General features: G+C 41.0%; 1 protein-coding gene across 2 annotated transcripts in view; it reads right to left on the bottom strand.

The window, feature by feature from the left end:
- Positions 1-22,668, bottom strand: part of TGFBR2 (transforming growth factor beta receptor 2) — an 87,705-nt gene extending 65,037 nt beyond the window's left edge. The window contains exons 1-2 of one of the 2 annotated variants that reach the window (XM_003826141.6): positions 21,980-22,668; positions 5,728-5,802 (exon numbers count right to left, since the gene is read on the bottom strand). In XM_003826141.6, the coding sequence (XP_003826189.2) occupies positions 5,728-5,802; positions 21,980-22,073 (169 nt within the window). In that variant the 5' untranslated portion in view covers positions 22,074-22,668. The remainder of the gene's footprint in view (positions 1-5,727; positions 5,803-21,979) is intronic. The other variant, XM_034956015.4, reaches the window with a different exon arrangement.
- Positions 22,669-23,639: the final 971 nt, after the last annotated feature.

Here is a 23,639-nt window from a genome sequence, read left to right as displayed (position 1 = left end):
TGGAAAGGGCCCTGACTGCTGGCTTGGATGCCTTGTGTAATTAAAGTTCTATCCCAACTTCTTAAGGAATGAGTCTGGTATTAAATGACTGGCTGTCTGTAGTGTCACTGCTGAGGTAGGGAGAGAAGACAATTAGGGACAAGGAGTAGTGTTCCATGGAAAACACGTTAGCTATGAGTGGCAGCAGCAAAAGGTCTCAGAAGTGAGAGAAATGGACCCAACTAGGTTTGCAACAAGCTGAAACCTGTAAAGGCTCATGTCAGCTGGCACAACCTCTCAAAATGCAAATCCCTGAGCCCAAGATAAAAGTAAGGCTCGTCTGACTCCTAAGGTATCAAGTAATTCTTATTAAGCCCCATTTCAATGACTGAAACCTAATGCAGAGCCCAGGCACACAGATTAAGTTTCCAGTCAAAGCCCACACAAGCCTAAAGAAAGGAAATTAACATTTTAGAAAAAAAAAAAAAAACCACAGGCTTTTTCAAAGGCTTTTTTTTTTTTTTTTGGAGGGTTTAAGTCACAGCACGCCAAATAAAGGTGAGTTTTTAGGAGAATACAGCACAGAGGTGACCAAGGTGGGTGAAATTTATTCACAGGGGAAAATCCAAATGCCTTCAGGGAAACCACTTTTGCAGGGTTCTTCTGATAAACACTGAACCCAATTAAAAGCATCCCTTCAGGGCAAGTTTTCTCCTAGGAGATTTCTACCGGCCGCTTTAACTTCCCTTTCCCCAGAATTTCCAGGAGAAGTTTGTAACGGTTTATAATCCCTACCACTCCATGCTCATAGACTTTAAGCATATTTTTCTCCCACAAGGCAGTACTATTTTTATAATCCTTTTAAGATTAAAACTAAAAACACAGATGATAAAAAAAAAAAAAAAAGGCCTGGCTGCATCCTCCTACAATAAAGTATTATAATTACAGTGCACTACTGAGGATTATTTCCACAAACATTAGACTATCTGGTTTCCAGGACAAAGAAACAGCCTATAATTCCAAAGCACAGGAATGGAAAGGTACAAGTAATTTAATCTGTCCCACTGTGATTATAGGTGCTAAGAAATTACCTGAACGTACCTCTTTGGGACTTGAGAAGAATGGGGACTTTAATGATGCTCCATAACTGCCCTATTCATTATGATACCCAAGAGCCACCTGTGGCTATTTAAATTCAAGTTAACTGAAATAAAAATATATCTATATTTGAAATTCACTTCCTTATTTGCACCTGCCACATTTCAAGCCACATGTATCATCTAAGATGGTCTTAGACCCACTGTTCAATAGAACTTCCTGCAAAGGTGAAAATATCTTATACCTGTGCTGTCCTTAAACCTTAACACAGCCCAGGTATAAGATATTTTCATCTCTGCAGAAAGTTCTATTGAACAGTGGATCTAAGACCATCTTAGAGAGATAATTACATAATTTTTCCCAATTTCATAATAGAGATTATAAAGTAACAGCCTCCAAAATACAGGGTTTTTAGGCTACTGGCTACCTTCTACACTCAGGTGAACTTTTTGTAGTGGTTTACACATGTGTACCAATTGCCCTCATCTCCCCAGTTTCAAGTACATTAAAATGGCATTAGATGTAATAAAATGCATGCCACTGAGACTCAGCTCAATTGAAACTTGAGTTTCTTCAGAATTCCAAACGATGGTGCATCTCTTTCTGAAACCTGAAGTGGGGACTTGTCAGGAAAATGTCTATGAGTGAGGCCTAGGAAAAAGAAGGCATTTTCCGAAATTAATAAATTTATTTCCTTGTTTTTTGTCACACCTTATTCCAGAGGTGTCCCTAGGCTACTGCGTGCGGAACGAGCTCTGGACAGAACCTAATGATAAATTGGGGGATACTGAAAGTCCTGGCACTCTAAGGAGCTTCCCCACACATCTTTAGATTTTATTTCCCATATGGGAAAAAAAGAAAGGGATTTCCTATCTTCCCATCACAAACTCCTGGCTTTGCAGTGGTTTTATTGCGTCATTCCCCTACTTACAATCTGCCAGTGACTCAGAGAATTTAGCCCAAACTGGCACTTAAGGCTCCCATAATCTGATTACCTTTCTGCTGAATAACTCCTTTTATCAGAAACCCTTTGACCTGATAATTGCTGGCTTTCCTACCACCAAAATTTCTACCTCCCTACCAGATCTATCAGGTGGATTTTAAGGTCAAGAAGAGCATCCCCAAGGCAGCCTGCCCAGCCCCTGGAAGGAGTTCGGTGCCTTCACTGTTGGCTGTGAGGTTTACGTGATGGAGGGAAGAGACTCCAAGAATGGTGTCTGAAAGGATGCCTGGTGTCTGATGCTGCCCCTCGGCAGTGGTCCAAGGTGGTTCAAATACTGCCTGCTTTGGCCATGGCTGACAGAGCTGAAGAACTGCCTCTACATGGTGGGTGGACACACACCCCAGGCAGCCACTAGCCGGCTTCCCTCTGTTTCCTTGAAGGAAGTGGAGTAGCATGGCCCTGGGGCTAACAAGTGAACAACAGTGCCTGCCTTAAATCATACCCAGCCTTTCAGACCCAGGTCAAGTGTTTTCTCTTTTGGAAAATCATCCATTCCCCCCACTACCAGCCCCACCAAGAGTGCTCTGCCTCCTCCGGTTTTGGTTTTTAACCATCTTTACTGTGAGGTATCCTTTTAGATAGGCCTGTATTTGCTCTGTTCTGCAGATGAGTTTCCAAAACCTTCTAAAACCTTGCTCATATTTGTTATGCTGGATTTAAAGTCAACAGATGGGAGTTTTGAACCCAGTAAATGGCATTTCTTTGCTGTGGGAAATCAAGTACTTTGACCTCTCTGGTGAAATTCTTCATTTGTAACCTCACTGGGTTAGGCTAGATTAGTGTTTCTCAACATGGTTCCACATCGGAATCATCTGGGGATCTTTTAAAACAATAATGATGCCAAAGTCCTACCCCAGGGCAATGAGTCAGAACTTCTAGGTGCTTGGCTCAGGCTTTGGAATTCTTTTAGAAGTTCGCAGGTGATCCTAACGTGCAGCCAGGGTTAGAAAAATAAACTGAGTTCAGGAAGGGACTTATCCTACATGGACTGGAGAACTCAATAGGAAAAAATGTAGTAGTTAGAGACGGGGCATGGTAGTACTGGACAGAGGCAGTCAGGCCCATAGGTGATGCTTCTCATCTTTGCCTTGAGCTGTAACTAGAAAAACTGCAAACTGCATTATAACCAGAACATTATTATATACGTATACATGTACAATCAAGCCCAACCCAATTAATTTTCTCATATGACTCAAACTCTAGTACCATTTGGAGATGAGGCAGGAATCATAAACATAATTGGCTGCAGGGCATTTAGTTGCCATTGTATAAATTCTTCCTGAAAAATAATTTTAGATTAATTTTTAAGTGTGGATTTTACAATTTCCTATCTTTTTAAAGGGTGGGAATCCTTTGCCAATTCCCAAGAGGACAATAAGCTTAAAGGAAGATAATGTCTGAAAGATCTGAGGACCAAGTTTCCTGAGAAAGCTGTATTTCTAAAGTTTTGACCCTACAAGGCAACATTAAAAGTAAGTTCAAGGAAACAAATGTGAGAAAGCATATCTCCCTTTAGATAACCTAGCAAAGAAGTTAAGAAGGGAAATAGTTCCTTAGATCAGAATTAACAGTTGTAGATAGCCTTCCCTTCAGAAAATTGCAATGCTAAACAGACATTACACAAGCAATATATCCCTGCAACTTAATTTCTCTTCCTAGGATCTTTAATATTTTTCTTTTTTTATTCCATTAAACAAATATATATTGAGCATCACCTATCCACCAGATCTGAAGAAACACTATTTTTAATATGTTCAAAATTTGAGTCTTTTCTTGATACAATAACATCTGCCTTAACAGGAATCAGTATGTAAAAATTACAGTTTTTAAAGAATTATATAAAAGGTATTATTCCAGAAGACTTGCTATGGAATCCCTTTTAAAAAGGGCGTTCAGAAAAAGGTAACACTGAAATTTATTACAGTTTGAAGAAAATCACTCCAATTATAAATCCATGAACCCAGTCATTGTTTAATGAAGCTCATCTTTGATGGAAAATCCCCACTGAGAACAAAGCATCACGATGATCCACACAGTCCTAATCAAGCCCACTGGAAAAATCACCCTGAAGAACACTGGTGGAAAACAGAAAGAAGTCCACACCACAGTGTGAGAGCTAATTTAATGTGTTCTTCAACAAAAATTAAATAAAACAACATGACTCAATTTTTCTTTTATGTTGCAAGGAAAATAACATTTATATAAAGCTAGTAGTAGAAAAGCAGAAGTATAGCTTAGCTTTCTATGATGGCAAGTGAAATAGTTTCTGCTAATCAAAGTGATTCTTTTTTTTTTTTTTCCTTTGAGACGGAGTCTTGCTCTGTCGCCAGGCTGGAGTGCAGTGGCACGATCTCGGCTCACTGCAACCTCCGCCTCCCAGGTTCAAGTGATTCCCTTGCCTCAGCCTCCCGAATAGCTGGGACTAGAGGCACGTGCCACCACGCCCAGTTAATTTTTGTATTTTTAGTAGAGACGGGGTTTCACCATGTTGGCGAGGATGGTCTCAATCTCTTAACCTCGTGATCTGCCCTCCTCGGCCTCCCAAAGATCCGGGATTACAGGTGTGAGCCACCGTGCCTGGCCATCAAAGTGATTCTTAGCCATTTTCTTTGAAAATGTCAGTCATACAGGTAGGCTCTGTTGCTCTTCAATGTATACCTTCTTTTATATAAAAGCAATTTGACTAAATATTAGATGTCTGTGTGAGTCGTGTTCTGCTACTCAAAACACTTCTTGTTCTGTTCTTCTCTATATTTTGTTTATTTGTTTGTTTTTTGAGATGGAATCTTGGTCTGTTGCCCAGGCTGGAGTGCAATGGCATGATCTCAGCTCACTGCAACCTCCACCTCCTGGGTTCAAGCGATTCTCCTGCCTCAGCCTCCCGAGTAGCTGTGATTACAGGCGCCCGCCACCATGCCCAGCTAATTTTTGCATTTTTTAGTAGAGATAGGGTTTCACCATGTTGGTCAGGCTGGTCTTGAACTCTTGACCTCAGGTGATCCACCCACCTTGGCCTCACAAAGTGCTGGGATTACAGGCATGAGCCACAGTGCCCAACCTCTTCTCTGTATGTTTATTCAGACATTCATGTTTAAGAATTTCTGAGAATGGAAGCCAAAGATAATAATACCTGACCTCTATGTCTATATGATGAAGAGAAGTGCACTTCCTATGTAAAGATGCCCATATTCCTGATTAGGTTAAGCAACTTGAAGTTCTAGTGAGGGGCAAAACTACAGGACTGCAGAAACTGGCATAGCCTTTTACACATGGCAGCATTTGTCTACTGATAATGGTGACACAACCTCCAAGAGGGCAGACCACACGGTGTATAAAAGAGAAGCTGTCCCCATAAGAAAAGGGGAAAAGTAAAATGACTCATTACATAGTTTGAAATCTCTTATGATGGGTGGACAAAACCCTCAAAGAAGAAATTCTCCAGTCTTAAATAGGGCTTTTAATGTTCGAGGCAAGAACAAGTCTCCTGATGAGTGCACTGTCATCGCCTCTTTAACAATTTAGCTATGAAAATATGAAAATACGAGGAGACTATAGATTTTTATCTTAGATTTACTTACAAATTAAGCAGTGAGGGAGCATGACTAAAAATAGAAAAATGATGAAAAGATTAATTAATGATACTTTACTATGTCTCAGTGGATGGGCAGTCCTATTACAGCTGGGGCAGATGATTTCATCTTTCTGGGCCTCCATTTCCACATCTGTAAAACAGGATAATTATATCCATCTCAGAGAGCTGTTTTTAAAATTACAGATGACATGAAACTGTTTTGAAAATAATGAAGCTTTCTATTACTGTGAGATTATTAAAAGATTATTATAACTAGACATGGTCAATATGTTTTCTTCAAAGTTATCAGACTAGACATTTTTCCCTCTGGTGATCTTTCACCCATGTGTCTCAATCATACTGAAATTATTCAAATCACTTCTTTTTTCTGTTTTCCTGGTACTAGTTTCTCTTTTTCTTTTTCTTTTTCCTTTCTCTTTTTTTTTTTTTTTTTTTTTTTTGAGACAAAGTCTCGCTCTGTTGCCCAGGCTGGAGTGCAACGGTGCGATATCGGATCACTGCAACCACTGTCTCCTGGGTTCAAGTGATTCTCCTGGCTCAGCTTCCTGAGTAGCTGGGATTATAGGCGTGTCCCACCACTCCTAGCTAATTTTTGTATTTTTAGTAAAGACAGGGTTTCACCATGTTGGTCAGGCTGGTCTCAAACTCCTGACCTCGTGATCCGCCTGCCTCGGCCCCCCAAAGTGCTGGGATTACAGGCCTGAGCCATTGCACTGGCTGGTACTAGTTTTCTATCTGCCTGAAGAAGTACGCAAATGACTATTTTCATGACTTTTTTTTTTTTGCCTTTAATATTATTTAACAGCTATTTTAACAATGAAAGACATTTTACATATTCTCAAAAGGTATGTACCAAAGAAGGGTGTCGGCAGAAATGTTCACAAAATCAGGACCTTTCATTGCATCTTGGTGACCACCAATAAAGTACACAGAAACCCATAGTGAACTGAGGTCTAAGTGGCTGCTATCAACCAACACAATCTTGAACTGCTGAGTCTGATCATTTCATTTTCTTAAAACTTCAGGACAGTTCAATTTAGAGAGCACAAGAGTGAAGTTAGCCTCCCTGGTCATCTTAAGCAACATGGGAAGGTAATGTAAGAAAAGTGACACCATATCAATCACTTTCCCAAGCTTTTCAGGGGCTCACTCCAAAGACTTTCTTGATGATAAATTTTATTAAAGTGCTGATCATAATCAAAACAGTACATTGTATCAGAGGTCAAGCATTGTTTTTCACTTCCCTTCCCAGAACTTATTAAAGATGTACCTCTGAAGAAAGACATAAGGAAGAACAAAATTGTTTTGACTCACAGAAAATGGCTACACAGACATCTAATACTTAGTCAAGTTGCTTATATATATGAAATAAGTTATACCTTGGGAGTAACAAAGCCAATAGGCTTGGCTCATAGGGAGCTAACTACGGCTGCAGCAGTTATTCAAGAAGTTAACATATTCTCTCCTGTCCCCTGAAGACACCACAGGCATCTCAGTAATAAACTGATAACAACCAATACTCAAGAGTTTGTGAAAATGCTTTGTAAAGTGCTGAATAATATGATTATCTACTTACCACAAACGTCCTCACCAACATCATCATTAAAATCTTGAAAGATAAGTGCTTTTCAGTAGTTTTGAGAGTGAACCAATGACATGCTAAATTAAAAGCATTATATTTCAACCATTTCCAATAAGTGCCACAGAATATTAAGACTTAAGAATATTAAAATTCTGGTCAGGTGCAGTGGCCCATGCCTGTAATCCCAGCACTTTGGGAGGCCGAGGAGGGTGGATTGCCTGAGGTCAGAAGTTCAAGAGCAGCATGGCCAACATGGCAAAACCCTGTCTCTACTAAAAATACAAAAATTAGCCAGGTGTGGTAGTGGGCACCTACAATCCCAGCTACTCGGGAGGCTGAGGCAGGAGAATAACTTGAACCCAGGAGGCAGAGGTTGCAGTGAGCTGAGATCGTGCCATTGTACTCCAGCCTGGGTGACAAGAACAAAACTCTGTCTCAAAAAAAAAAAAAAAAAGAATATTAAAATTCTTATTTCATCTCCTTTTCCTCTATAGATAGAGCAGGTAGGGCACTACCAGTCCAAATCTATGTAATGTGATGTCAGTGGTAGCTCCAGAATTCCCATAGAGGAGGGGCTACATGGGTGATGATCTGGCTGAAAGGGAGGCAGGCAACACATCTGGAAGCTGTGCTTGCACAAGAGAACACTACTTGTGGTACCTAGACTGCATGTTTATTCAGGATGGATGGGGACTATGGTGGAGGAGAAGGCTGAAGGCCAAATTCAAGACCATCCTTAGAAACCCACTCCTATTAAGCACCCAGGTAAGAAAGTCCTCATATTTAAGTCTCCTTAGCATGTATCATTTTAACAGGGCTTTCCAAAAAGTACAACCAGGGGTCACCTTTGCAATATGGGATTATTTACCCTCAGGTAGGTAGAAGAGTATCTTCAGGCACTCTTCATTGCACCAAGACCCCTTCAGCCATCCCTATTCCAGCAATCCCAATGACTGAAATCATCTATGACTCATAAAGAGGAAAGGCAGGAGTGGCAAAAAATTGTCCTGCGTGAGATGGTGTGATTTACTTTATGACTTTGTCTGGTCTCTATAGTCATAATGCATTAAGCCTTCTGCAAAAGATTCACACATGAGAGAATAAATGAATCAAAGGCAGAGCCAGTGATGGATGGAAAATTAACCTTAACACCCACACACCACAGCTCCCCAAAATTCACAGAAACTAAAGACTGCAGACAGAGCAAGTCTCCACTGTAAAGAACAATTTACACAAAGCAGATCATACGAGATTTTCCATAAGCCTATGGTTCTGTCAAACAATACTACAGGTGGCTTTAAGCCATTGACATTTACACTCGGTGGTGAAAAGCCATCTGGGAGAAAAAAAAATAGCACTCCCAGCCTTGGATCTAAAAGCAAGTTTCCTCGGCCTTTAAAAGCAATGAATTCCAAACAGCAACAAACAAAACACATAAACAGAATTAGTGAGAATCTGTGCTAAAAGCTATGGCAAAATCAGACAGAAGTTTCTCCCTCAAAGAGTTTTCATTCTAGTAAAAGAGTTTTGTTTTGTTTTGTTTGTTTTGAGACGGAGTCTCACTCTGTCGCCTAGGCTGGAGTGCAGTGGCGCGATCTCGTCTCACTGCAAGCTCTGCCTCCCAGGTTCACGCCATTCTCCTGCCTCAGCCTCCCGAGTAGCTGGGACTACAGGCACCCGCCACCACGCCCAGCTAATTTTTTGTACTGTTAGTAGAGACAGGGTTTCACCGTGTTAGGGAAGATGGTCTCCATCTCCTGACTTCCTGATCCGCCCGCCTCGGCCTCCCAAAGTGCTGGGATTACAGGCATAAGCCACCACGCCCGGCTAGTAAAAGAGTTTAAAACACACAGAGACAGCACAGGTAGCTTGGCAAACAAGGTCATATGAATGAGAATGCAAGGCTTGTCAGAGAGGCTATGGGCAGGAGAAGGAATCACAGTGGGATGGATAATCAAGGAAGGCCCACTAGAAAAAGTAACATTTAGACCAGGCGTTATTTCAAAGGGTGGGGCCGTTGTAGGGCACAAATAGAGAATGGTAAAACTTGGGGGGAGGTGGTGGAGAATGGTCACAAGCTAGGAAATTTGTAAGCAAAAAGGATGTGTGAGGCAGCTGGGTTCAAGTGGAACCAGGGCATGAGGGATGTGAAGGGTGGAACAGATGATGGGCAAGAGGTTTGGCTTCATCTGTGCACGTAGTCATCAAACTGGTCCTGTGTCCCATCAGCACAAGGCACTCTCTTAGGAGCCAAGGGACACTGAGGCAGCCCCCATGCTCAAAGAGAAAGGGAAGGCCATGTGATGATCTAGGATTCATAAAATCCATGGAAGGCTTTCTAACAGAGGCCAGCTATTCAAAATGCCATCTGGGGGGAGATTTAACTGAGGGCAATGCCTGTGTTATTGACAGAGAAAGAACAAAGGGTGTCCATAAGCAGAGACCAATTAGGTGATTTTTACAGATGACAAAAATAAGAGTTCAGGTTTGTGTTTCAGTAGCATAATTCAAGGGCAAAAATAAAACCAAATGGTTATAGATTTTGCGTAACTTTTCTGATGGATAACTTAAGATTTGATGCAACAGGAAGCACCATGAGATATGAGTTGCAATGGAAAGTTTTTATGTTTTTTTTTCTTGCCAAGTATAGTTCAGATGTCAAAGGCAAAGAAAAAAAAGTCAGAAAATAAAATTATTTGGAAACATCAGAAACTGCTTGTAAGGACTGGTTATTGTGGCTACTGTTAATTAAGAGCATTAATAACTGACAGGGACCCATAATTCTGGAAGACAAAAGTAACTAAGTCACAAAAAGCTGCCTTATGATATTAAAATAAAGGAGCAAATCAATGAAAAAGCCTATAGTGGCACTCTCAGAACAGTCTAAAACAAATGTTGAGCAATTAAAGAGAAATTTATTGGGTCTTCACTGAGCATCAGACAAATAAGTTCCTCAAGACAAAAGAGGATTAAAAAATGTTGAAGAGTAAAACCACTTCCTGAAAACCTGTCATCGAATCATTAATTTATTGGGTACCTACTTTGTATAGAGCAGAGTGCTACCTATTTTAAGAAATGCTGTGGTATAATAGCTCCAGAATGAATTAGGGCCTACATATGTCAAGGCAATCTGTGAGTAAATGCCTAATGAGGTAAACATGATTAATGCAGTGAGTTCAGTATAGAAATGGGTCCTTGGGGCCGGACGCGATGGCTCATGCCTGTAATCCCAGCACTTTGGGAGGCCGAGGCGGGCGGATCACGAGGTCAGGAGTTTGAGACCAGCCTGACCAACATGGTGAAACCGTGTCTCTACTAAAAATACAACAACAACAAAATTAGCCAAGTGTGTTGGCGCACACCCGTAATTCCAGCTACTCAGGAGGCTGAAGCAGGAGAATCGCTTGAACCCAGGAGGCAGAGGTTGCAGCGAGCCGAGATTGCGCCACTGTACACCAGCCTGGGCAACAGAGCGAGACTCCGTCTCAAAAAAAAAAAAAAAACAAGAAAGAAAAAAGAAATGGGTCCTTGGGTTCTACAGTTCACCATGGTCAAGGGATGGACAATCAGTGGATAAAAGACTCATGAAGGATGACTAGGGAAACAGACTGGTTAAAAACTGACTCATTTAGTTGACTTGCTACCAGTGCCTTCTGTCTTCTGCTAGCTTTAGTTAAAACGGCTTAGGAAGAGTCAAAAGACTCTCATAAAACTAAGCCAACTCTTCCTTGAATTCTCCTCTTCTTTATTGACAGAAACAAGCCTGATGTGATCCACTAAAACCACTGCAGATCATTTGGCTACTCTTTGGAACATGCTTTAATGCTATTACAGCAGTGTTTTTCAAACTGCTATGTGTACAGGAATCACCTGGGGACCTTGTGAAAGTGTACATTCTGTTGCAGTAGGTCTGGGGAGAGGACCCACAATCCTCACTTCCAATAAATTCTGAGTGATGCCAGACCTCTTGTGAGCGGCAAGGTATTAGAACATCTTCAGCTGCTGTTATCAGAAGATGATAGGAAACCATCATTTTCGGGGTCAGAATGCTGGAGCTCAAGCTTTGGGCCTTGATGCATATAATAACTCATAAAATGTAATATTCAGGAAGGAATGAGGCTCCTAAAGAAGTGAGAAAGTAGAATGAACAAAGGCCTAAGAGAATAGAAATGTATTCTAACAATATAGATTATAAAAATAAAAGTAAGAGTGCCCAGGGGGATTGAGATTGTTAGATTATTTTATAATGATATAACTTAAGGGATTCCAAAATAATGAACATAAAATGTTATTATTAGATTTTTTTCCTTTTCACATACTTGAAGGACAAATTATATCATATTGTCTTTTTTTCTTCCCCAATACTATGAGCGTTAGAGAATGAGACGCAAATCCAATATGTAGTAACAAGGTAGTCACTCACAGCAAAAGTTGAAAGATTCCTAGTCTATGCTAACAAGTGTCTGCAAACTCTACAGAAATGCAATTATAGGTTGCGGCAGCTACTCCCCTGCCTAAAACAGCAGTCTGAAAACTGCCAATCTGTTGCAAATTCTGTCTTTTCTGAGAATATTTTAAGAAAAGTGGTAGAGAAATATTTGAAAGGCAACAGAACACTAATTATATCTAGACAAGTTTCCTTTTTTTTTTCCCAAAAAATATGAAGGTTCCTTTAGGCTTTACTTCTCCCTAGGCATAGAAAAGCATTTCATAACTTTCTACCTTAGGAAAAATTTTCACAGACATTTTAACCAATTCAGAGGAAGGGGAGAATGAAAATACCATAATTAACCAAAGAGAAATAATATTACCACCAAAACCAAGTAAGCCTTTTATTTAGGAAGGAGTGAGCTCTAGCTGAAGTAAACGTGCTATTTAGTCAGGATGTATGCTCAGACACCTGTAGTCGGAAATTTTCAAAATAGCTATGGTTTTTTTTCTTCTCTTTTTTTAATAGTAGTCATCTCCAATGAACACCAGTGGAAGTTTGTGGTATTTCTCAGTTCTGACCTGTCATGACTTTTGTTAGTTTTCTATTTTGATTAGCTAAAGATTTTCTAACTCAACTTCAATGATTTATTCTACTAACAAAATAGTACAGGGATAACAAAGAATGAAATGTTTCAGAAGAGAAAATACTGGAAATCTTATTTAGTCCAATTCTTGTCACTGTATAGAAGGAAAATGAGCCACAATGGGAAGAAAGACAGCCTGGTCACCCAGACACCTAGATTCCTGGTACAACATACCTTAGTCTTTACCAGCTGTCTCCTAGGTAGAGTCCTTCTAATCTCAAACTAAGGGTCAGAGCTAGGTTATCTTTCATCCAAGATGAAGGTTTGTGATAATTACATCTTTGCAACTTCTTTTCTACTTGGCATGGGGCTCTAAAGTAGGAAAATGATGAAGGGTTTAGCTAAACCTGGAGGAAAAATATTTTGGTTTTGTGAAATAACAATGCAGATTTCAGTCTCTGTTTGCAATGGGGGGAAGGAGGAAGAGGCATTTTTTAACATTTATTTTCTAAACCAACAAACAAATCCTACCATTAGTCAAAGACTCAGGTCTTTGGAATCTGAAGCTTGTAAATTTCAGGGGCACTCTTTAAGAAGAAGAATACAAAATTAAGAATAAAGTGAATATAAAATTAAGAATAAAGTGAATATTTATTTAGAATTAAAATGGTATACAGGCTGGGTGCAGTGGCTTACACCTGTAATCCTAACACTTTGGGAGGCAGAGGTGGACAGGTTCCTCTGAGCCCTAGTGTTCAAGACCAGACTTGGTACATAGTAAGACACCATCTCTACAAAAATTTAAAGAAACAAAAAACAAAAAACTGGCCGGTCATGGTGGTGCATGCCTTTAGTCCGAGCTACTCTAGAGGACTGCTTGAACCTAGGAATCCAAGGCTGCAATGAGTTATGATCATGCAACTGCTTTCCAGACTGAGTGACGGAATGAGATCTCATCTCTGGAAAAAAAAATTTTAAATAGTATCATACAAACAACAAATTTTTAAAAGCTATAAATACTACAAATATGAAGTGTTTAAAAAACAAATATTTTTATTAACTGATTGCCATACCTCTGAAATACTTCTCCTATATTTTTTGGTTGCACACTCTTTGATCATCTCTTCCAATAACACTTTGCAATATTCTCTATTGAGAGAATAGAAAAATAATTCACTCTTCCCTTTAGAACTGTAGATCAGAATTTGTAATTCATTCTTGAATAATTTGGAAAAGTTCCTTTCAGCTTCATAATTCATTACAGGTAATGTCATATAAATTTTTTGGATTGACTCCAAATTTGGAAAACTTTTATCAGGTTTCTTTTATATGTGAGCTGTAAGATTCAGGGCACTGCAAGATTTCGTAGTGTTTGACTTGATGACACTTGTTAACCACATTGCCAGAGCCTCTCCTAGAGCCAGGAGATGGACCTATACCAGGGTATAGGTAGCCTTGAAGGTTAAGTTCAAGCACTTCACAGTAAATCCACCTGAGCCTGGCATTTATATCCTCAACATATTTGATGCATCTGTGAAGTCTCCCAGTCCTTTCAAATAAAGTGCCTGTTTTACTCAGAATACCTAAACTTCCTGATGGCATAATTGTTCCATGATTCAGCCAAGACTGTATCACTTGAGGTATATACTTCATTTTCCCATTGAGATCACAAGACAGGCATGATGTTTGACTACCTGGTGTATAAACCGAGTGTTATTTTATTACACTAAGGAAATTCAATGGGATAATATATGAAGAATGCTAAAACACTAGAAAAATGTTGGATATTATTATTTCTCTTAACCTCTAGTCTTCCAACACCCATGCTATAATGGACAAGTAGTTTATGTCAATTAAGGCAGACTAGTCTCAGTACAGTATAACAATTAGGAGTCTAGATCCCCAAACCAGACCATCTTGGTTCCAACCCCAGCCTAATCATTTTCTAACTAGGTGGACTTAGGCAAATTTATTGACTCTGGAGGATTTATAATAAGTATAATATAACCTACCTTCTAAAGTTGTTTTGAGGGTTAATACACTTGAAGTACTCAGCATGATCCATGCAGTAGCAAGACCTCAATAAGTGGTAGCTACTGTGATTATTGGGAAATTAGTCCATGAAGTCTCTTGAGAAAAGCTACAGGGGAAATAAGCCCAATTTCATTTCCCTATGTAGAAAAGTTTGCAGGATTTGGGCATGACAGGTAGTCATCCACAAAGCAGCAGTGTTATCGCCCCATAGGAAATGAAGACTTTGTAATGATTTATACTTTAATAAAGAGCTGCTGCAGCATATACTGAAAATATGCACCCAACCCATATCTTCTTTCAAAGGCATTCATGTTGGTTCAACCAAATCCCTAGTTCTCTAAAATGAAGTTTTGACAATCTTATATCTTCTAAAGCACTGAGAAGCCTTTTTCCTTGTTTTCTTTAAAGAGGCTTGAGAAGAACCAAGCCTTTTTTTAGTTCAAATAAAATATTTACAATAGGAGGAAAAAACATTCAGATAAACTTCGCCTTGCCTGCCTGGTGGTCTCTCAATACACAGAAGAAATGCAACTAGGGCACTAGGAAATCTAAAAAAAAAAAAGGAAAGAAAAAAAGTATAGAGCTAAAGTTCACTTCAGGACAATGCAAAGTAAGAAAAACTACATTTCCCAAAGGAAATAGAGCACTATGTCTACAAAGTAACTCTTATCTTTTTCTTTAACGTTCAATGCTGTCTATTCCAGGGAAAAATGATACAATTAACCAAAACTAATTTCTACCCAACATCTCTGCAAAAGAATGTTGCTGCTGCAGATCCACCCCCAACATGGGAAGGCCCAAGGCAAGTGAGCAAATAGAGGCCCATGTACCATAAGTCAAAACATTTAAAGTTACAAATCAAGCTAGCAAACTGCTCAATAAAATAGGTTTTATCCTTCTACCTAGACTGACAAATATATCTTTTCAATGTCTTGGAAGACCAGGTACAACTTTAGAACTCCTACAATGTTCATAGTCCTTCCTCAGAAATGGGTGGTTTAAAGAGAGACATCATCCTGAGCCCTGGTAATCAATTTGCCTTCCTCCCCCCTGCCTGCTCCATCCTACATCAAGAGGGGCCTTGTGATATGTGGACACCCAAGCTCGCTCTCTGTCTCTCTCTCTCTTTCTCGCTCTCTCTCTCTCACATACACACACACACACACACACACACACACACACACACACACACACACAGAGCTATCCCTTAAACAACCCTCGCGCAGAGATTGCACAACCAGTAGCAATGACAGCCTTCAGGAAGATGGCTTCAAGGATCCATGCAAACTGCAGATACCAGTTCAGGGCCTTCTGGACAGCGAATGTGGGTTCCCACATAACCAAATCATGGTCTAAAAATGAAAAGAGAGTAAGACTGGAAGGCCCAAAAGTCACCTCACCCCATAGGCATGGCTCTGACCAGAGAAGAATGACAGCAGAGTACCATCTAAGGCCCAGGACAGAGGCCAGTTGTGTTCATATACTAGGCCTATATTTTAGTTGTAGAGCTGAAAAAAATTGGAGGAAAATATTCCCTCAGAAAAGAGAAAAAAAAAAAAAAAGAGCTGCATGTCTTGACCTTTCCCAGATAGAATCTCCCCAGTCACAGGTACAGGCCCTGAAGCTAAATCTCATCTAATAATGATAGCTTCAAACCTATAAACAAAACACAGATGCTAGGGAACCCTTAAGAGTCTAAGCAGGAGGCCATAAGTAGACTAAACTGACTATACCCAAGAGGATAGTTGCTACTTGTTGGGTGCTAAGACCTAGAAAGCTGACTGTGGCAAGTAAAAGGCAGAAGTAATCCTGATGTAATGGGTGAGGAAGAGAATCTTAACCTCCTATAAGTTTTCAAATTGTCCCCTTCAAAAGTCAAACTGTCCCCTTCTTCTTTGTTATGTTGGATAACGTCGGCTCTTCTTGCCCTCATCAGCAGTTGTACACAATTGATTGTACACAAATGATTGTCCTACACACTCAAAATTTGGGGTTTACAATACACATCTTTGCAAATGGGGTATGTCCAACTGCTATAAGTGGCCAAACCACAGGTCACCCACCATGAGTCCTACCACTAAGACACCATTGTCAAACTGTGGGCTGTAGAGTTTCCTTATGCAAAGAAACTCTGCCTTATCTTGATTTTCTGTGGTACAAATGTAGTCAGGAAGGAGGCAGATAATGCAAGCAAAGCAAATCAATTAAATCAGGAGCACTGAACTGATGACATTAGATGGTAAGCTTCCCCTCTCTCAAATCTGATATCCATTCACCCCTCTTCAGCCTCCCTCCCAACACACGCATACACACATAGAGACCACACGAAAGAACCTAGCAGCATGCAAGCACAAGAAGCTTGGGCCACACACACATACATGCACCCAGGCAAAACTCCAGAGAGACCCTGAGCAGGATCCATCTTTCCATCCATAAAATAAAGATAATAAAACTTATCTTGGAGATTTCTTCCTAGGATTAAATGAGATACATAATGTCAAGTGGCTGTCTCAGGGTAGGTTCTCAAATGTTAATTGTCTTTCTCCTCCTTCTCCCTGAGATGAGACAATTTGCCTGTCCAGCATTCCAAACCCTTTTGGCATGCCAAGCAAAGAAGTATGAGTCATTATCTTGCCTCAGTCACAAGCAACAAGTACCTGTGGAGCAAAATATTACCAGGAAAGTAGAGAGTGCAAAATAAGCAGTGAGCATTCTTGCTGCAAATGCATATCTGTTCTACTGAAAATTATAACTTAAATCTGCTGAAGTTGTACATAAGGACCTGGAGGGTAGAAGCTAACAAGGTAACAGAGTTATGCTTTTATGTGGAACTTGGCCAAATAATGCCATGCTGTAGCCAGGAAGTATGTTTCCCCTGCACCCTATTTAAAACTGCTTTGGTGGTTTGCATCAGACCTAAATAATATCCACGCTACTCTAGAGTAGGCAGTGGTGGCTACAAGACCACACTTCCCTTCAACCAACGCTGCTTCACCCTTATAAACCAAAACATAAAACCCAATGAAAAAAGAAACTTAAAAACTAAATTTAGATTTTAGCACTTCATTCGTAATAAAATTCTCTTTCCGACACCCTTCTATGAAAAAAAAAAAGAGGAATCAGTATCTACTGGATAATTCCTCTGGTGACTTTATTTAAAGTTTTGCAGTGGCTTTCAAGGCCCTACACTGATTCAAAATTTATGGCTAAAGGAATTGCATGAAAACTTCTAGCAGCTTTCCATCATTTTTGTCAGAAGTTGAAACATCTTTTTCCATATTTCATGAGAATACAAGAACCAATTCCATACTTCAAAAACAGTCAAATTACTTATTGTGATCAGAACTAAAACTATTCTAACTGAAAGTAAAGATTTTACTATTTGGACCAAACACCTAATAAACAGTGACTGCTTAGTTAAATGCTCGACCTCAGTTGCATTAGATACAGTAGGATGAAGTGGAGGCTCAGCTCAGCGCTTCCTGGGTGCTAAATGATGTGTCAGGCACTGCCAGAGACCCCAGAGATAGAAAACTGAATAAGATTGAGAGGATTAAAGGTATAATGGGCAAGAGAGTTACGTAAAGATATGACTTTGGCTTGGTATTGTTACCAGCTAAGTGAGAGGTCTGTATCTCATAGGAGACATTTACCTCAAACTGGGACATTCAAAGCAGGTTTCCTCAAGAAGATGACACTTGAACTACATCTTAAAAGATGAGTGAAAATTAGCCAGGTAGCAGGAGTTCCAGACATCCTGAACAAACGAACAGCTGCCTAAATTGCTCACATTGTGTGTATGTGTAGTGACACAAATAGACTGGGAAAATGTGGGCTGTGGTGGGATGTGAAGCAGCAGAGTCAAATGGGAACCAGGTCAGAGGCCCCTGGTAAGCCCAATTAAGGAGTTAATAGTAATAACAGAAGCTGATATTTATTGAGCATTTACTATGTTGCAGGCACCATGTTAAATACTTTAAAACAATATTTTATTTAATCCTCACCATAACTCCATAATCCTCATTTTACAAATGAGACCAGGGATGACTAGTAGGTAAAGTAACTACAACAGGCTACACAGCCAGTAAATGGGAAGTGGGTTTGGAACCCAGGACGGCCTGATTCCAAAGTTTATACCCTCCACTCTTCTACCACCAGCCTATCCTCAAAGAGAACACTAAATGAACGCATTGGGTCCATCATGCTGGCTATGGAATGGAGAATGCAATTAAAGGCTGCCCAACTGGGGCTCCGTGGCAAGGCAGGGATAGGAAAGTGAGAACCAATTGATTCAAAAATACATTCAATGGGACCTAGAAGGAAACATTCAACATGCACATCCTCCTAGTGCATACAACAACAACAAAAAATGAGGCTTTTGAAAATGAGGTGTAGAAAATAAAACACCAGATTCCATAATGCTTTCAAATATAAACAGTTAAAACATGTATCCTTTTCTTTACTTATAACATGCTCCCAGCTGTTAAATTCAATGGCAGAGACCAGGTCTGTCTTATTCATCTGAGATGGTATCCCAGGTCTGAGCATCCTGCCTGGCAAGAGATACTCAACAAATATGGTTGAAAAGGTAGAAGAAAAAATGCCCAGTTTTTGCAATGATATCGATGAGGTGCCTTATAGATCCAGAGTTAAAAACTAACCTTACTGAAAAAATTAAAAAGTCATGTTCATAACTGAGTAGAAAACATGTAGTAGTTATGTTGACTACACAGACAACAGTCATCATTAGGGAATGCTACACTGAAAAGAAGGCAATGAGTTAAAAATGTGATTAGTATTTTGTATAAATCATAACTCATTAAAAATAAGATGTTGAGTTGCCTAAAGGTGAAAATGTGTTTTTATGAGGGGGAAAAAAGCGCGAGTAGACCGAAGATCAGATTTGGGGCCTAATGATGTCTAGTCTCTTACACTGACAAAATAAGCAGGTTATTAAAGTGACGTGAAGAACCTGATCACTATGACACTTTTACAAATTCTTTGTCCTCAATAAGAATCTATCTACTTTTAGGAACCTGAAAAGTCATATTTTTCAGACCTGAAGAGTTATTGTGCACTTTACAGTTTTCCCCAAAAGAGTCATTTCTTAATTTTGATCATTTAGGAAGAGTGAATCTACTAAGTCAAAAACAAAGAAAAAAAAACTTTCTAATTCTTAGTGAAATTTGTTCTTTTATTTAAATCCTTTGCATACTACTAAACAGAAGTACAGAAGCTACTAAACAGAAGACAGATTTTTGGGCCTTTTTAGGTGACGTAAAAGGAGCTTGTTGTTTATTAAACAATCTCATTACCTGATATATTATCTTGCATTAAGATATTTTGAAAAAATGTTTTCAGTTTACCAATTACGTTAGAGAAATTCTGAAACTATTTACTTACATGAAAAATTAAAATGTAAGTAGAATTAGGTTTCTCGTCTTCAATATATCTGTCTTCAACCTTTGGCCAACTTTGAAAATTTAATTTGAATCAAATGAATACAAATTCAAAATGATTCATTAATTCAACCATTTTGAAACTTCAGTTCTATAAAAATATGAAATCTGTGGGCCTTGTGAAACTGTCTAAATACCCAAATAAAAAGCCACCACGTTTTTAAGCTAATTGTTTAAAAGTGTATATATTGATGAAATGAAAGTGACTCGTGAACTATTGGGTCTGGAATTTGCAAATCATAAACCTTATCCTTGTAAACAGAACCTAACTAACAACATCAGGGCCTGCTAATTTCCTTCTTTTATAATCTGGAACAAAAGTTGTTATGATTTTTAACATCCACAGAAAATTAAGGGTGCCATTTTAAATATTTATTAGCAAAATGTAACTTAGGTTTTAAGAGTCTGGAGGAAAATGACAGACAATTGAACATTCTGGTACTGCAATGCAGGAAAAACGCCAAGAACGAAACACTAAGATTTTATTAAAACCATAGGACTCAAGTGTGTGTTAAGACTTTTTGCTTGCAATAGTGCCTCTTCCTAATTTGATTAAAAACTTCCATCTCCATGCCACCTTCAATGTATGCCATAATTTTTAAAAAGTTCCCAATACACTTCAAACACTCTAAAATTTACAACTGACCGTGATGCGCATTTTTTCTAGACAAACCTAAAGGTAAATCTGCCCATGTCCCTGGATAAATAAAATGAGTGCCTCCGGGTGATGTGGACTGTCAACTCCTCTACATTTCATCCAAAGTCTACATGGGTCATCTCCAAGTCACCAGAAGAGCCAGAGGAAAGGAGGGGAGGGGCACGACACGTAAGATGTTAAACATGAAGATGATGTAAAATTACCCAGATTGACGCTGGCCATTTTACAGATGAGGAAACTAAGGCCCAGAAAAAGCTCTATGACTCGCCCAAATACTCGGTTACCCAGACCACAGCTGCAGATACTGTTATTTGGATCATAGCTGCAAAAAGTCTAACTTTTGGCCGGGCGTGGTGGCTCACGCCTGTAATCCCAGCACTTTGGGAGGCCAAGGTGGGCGGATCACGAGGTCAAGAGATCCAGACCACCCTGGCCAATATGGTGAAACCCCGTCTCTACTAAAAATACAAAAATTAGCTGGGTGTGGTGGCACGCGCCTGTAATCCCAGCTACTCGGGAGGCTAAGGCAGGAGAACCGCTTGAACCCAGAGGCAAAGTTGCAGTGAGCCGAGATTGCGCCACTGCACTCCAGCCTGGTGACAGAGCGAGACTCCGTCTCAAAAAAAAAAGAAAAAATCTAACTTTTGAAGTCTCAGAGGTTTTACACTTTCCATAACAAATAGTTAAGAACCCCCATTCCTGCATGCATATATATATATAATATTTATATATATATTTATTTTTTTTTATTTTTTCCTTAAAAACCTTCAGAGACAGCGATCAGGTGGGTAGCCTAGTTAGGATTTTAACCCTTCGGTTTCCAACAAACGATAATTGCATAGAACCATCAACTCCCTGAAGACAGGACTGTCTTGTTCCAGGCAAAATCTACGGCCTCTAGCACCCAGTAGGCATTCAGCGAGGGATTCCCGGTTTCACCTGAGCATCTCCACTCCCTATCCATCCATGCCAAGGCGTCAGTGGAGCCAGCTAACTTTCTTTTGGAAATCGATTATTTTCTTGAAACTTGTATCCAAAAACTCCGGGCCAAGAAGCCGGCCTGAGGGAAAGCGTGGCCGTCTCCAGGAGCTAAGGACTGAGGAGCTGGCCTTTTGAACGGGTGGCTCAGAAAGAGCTGGGTGGGCACGCGGCATCGCCATGGGCGGAGTGGCCCAGGTGCGCTGGCTGCTTTGGCAGCTCAGGCTGCCGCTCCGGGCCGCTGCTCCCCGGCCGCCTTCAGATAACCAACTTCTCAAACTTCCCTTTCCGGGGGTGGGGGCTCGCCTCGAACGCGGCCAACACAACGCCTTTCCTGCTCGCACAAAGGGGACCAAACGTGCCCCGCGCCCCTTGCAACTGAACTTTCCTTCTCTTTTTCAAGAAAAACTCACACATCCCTGCAGCTACGGGAGTCGGGCTGCGTGAGTGCCGCGGGGGAAACTTTCCTCGTTTCCGCCCGGGCGCCGGGTTGCCGGGCCCGACTGTCAAGCGCAGCGGAGAGGCGGGGACCCCAGGAAGACCCCCGGCGCCCCGCCGAGCCCGGGCTGGGGACCACTCACCCGACTTCTGAACGTGCGGTGGGATCGTGCTGGCGATACGCGTCCACAGGACGATGTGCAGCGGCCACAGGCCCCTGAGCAGCCCCCGACCCATGGCAGACCCCGCTGCTCGTCATAGACCGAGCCCCGAGCGCAGCGGACGGCGCCTTCCCGGACCCCTGGCTGCGCCTCCGCGCCGCGCCCTCTGCGGACCCCGCGCCGGGCCGGCAGCGCAGATGTGCGGGCCAGATGTGGCGCCCGCTCGCCAGCCAGGAGGGGGGCCTGGAGGCCGGCGAGGCGCGGGGAGGCCCCCGGCGGCCGAGGGAAGCTGCACAGGAGTCCGGCTCCTGTCCCGAGCGGGTGCACGCGCGGGGGTGTCGTCGCTCCGTGCGCGCGAGTGACTCACTCAACTTCAACTCAGCGCTGCGGGGGAAACAGGAAACTCCTCGCCAACAGCTGGGCAGGACCTCTCTCCGCCCGAGAGCCTTCTCCCTCTCCTCGACGTCCAGCCCCTAGCTCTCTCGTAGCTGCCAATCATGTTTCCTAGACCAGCCCCTCCGAGAGCTTTGGCCGACTTTCAGCTGCCCCTCACCGCCCTCCCACACCACTCAGGAGTTCCTCGCTCCAAGTATTTACTCAAGAATGACTAAGTGCACGCAGTTCACAAAGTAACAACAGAAAACGTCCACGTTTTCCCTAGTAGATCAGAACATCTGCCGCCTCCCCTCAGCTTTCTTCAGATTGCTCCTAGGTGCTTTAGAGATGCGTTTTTAAATTGCAAGTTGAGATCCAGGAGTGAATACTCCAATCTATTGAGTCGCGAGCACATTTCTTTCCCAAATAAAATAGTAACGGTAAATTTTACTTCATTAAATTTGTGCTTCAGTTGTGTCTATATGCATGTATGTATGTGCATACACTGTCAAGTTGTAAAATGTTTTTCTTTAGGTCGAAGTCTAGAGGTTTTTCTCAAGTTTTAATGTACATATTGATCACCTGGGAATCTTATTTAAAAAATGCAGATTCTAATTCAGTAGGTCTAAGAGGCAGGCAGAGATTCTGCATTTCTAATGAGCACCTGGATAGAGCGTCCCATTTTGCACCGCCTCTTCCCGGGACTGAGTCAGTGAGTAATTGTAAATGATCACCTATCACGAAGTGATAGTGGTGGGAAATGTAATTTTCAGGATGTATAGATTATAGCAGAAACTGTACAATTAAAAGTGGCTCGGGAGTCACCTGAATGCTTGTGCTTTTATTCCCTTAATGCAGGTGAAGAAACAGTATACTTAGCCTCTCATGTGCAAACGGGGTAACATGGGAGCAGAACAGTATAAACTTTCAAATTTCCTTTCTTGCTAGGGCAACCAGATTTGCCCAAGACATTCCTGGTGTACATGTTTTGTAGTTTAAATATTAATAGAACCCCCTTTCTCTTTCAGATATGTCCTGATTGGATAATAAACTATGTGATCAACCTACTTCCCACTCTCAAAGATATGATTCTGTACAGCCCTCTGGTCAGTAGATCTTCCAGCGATTCATTTAATGAATTCCTTTACCTGAGAGGAAGATTGCAGAGGCAAGGGTTTGTGCCAGGGTCTCCAGGGAATAAAGGTAAATAGCCCTCCACCAAACCCAACTCCCAAATCCTTCCTGTCATTCTAAGAGTTCATTTGCT

This window comes from Pan paniscus, chromosome 2, assembly GCF_029289425.2.
Source record: "Pan paniscus chromosome 2, NHGRI_mPanPan1-v2.0_pri, whole genome shotgun sequence".
In the NCBI taxonomy this organism is placed as follows: domain Eukaryota; kingdom Metazoa; phylum Chordata; class Mammalia; order Primates; family Hominidae; genus Pan; species Pan paniscus.
The sequence above is the reverse complement of the archived record's forward strand: the minus strand, read 5'-3'. Positions and strand labels throughout refer to the sequence as shown.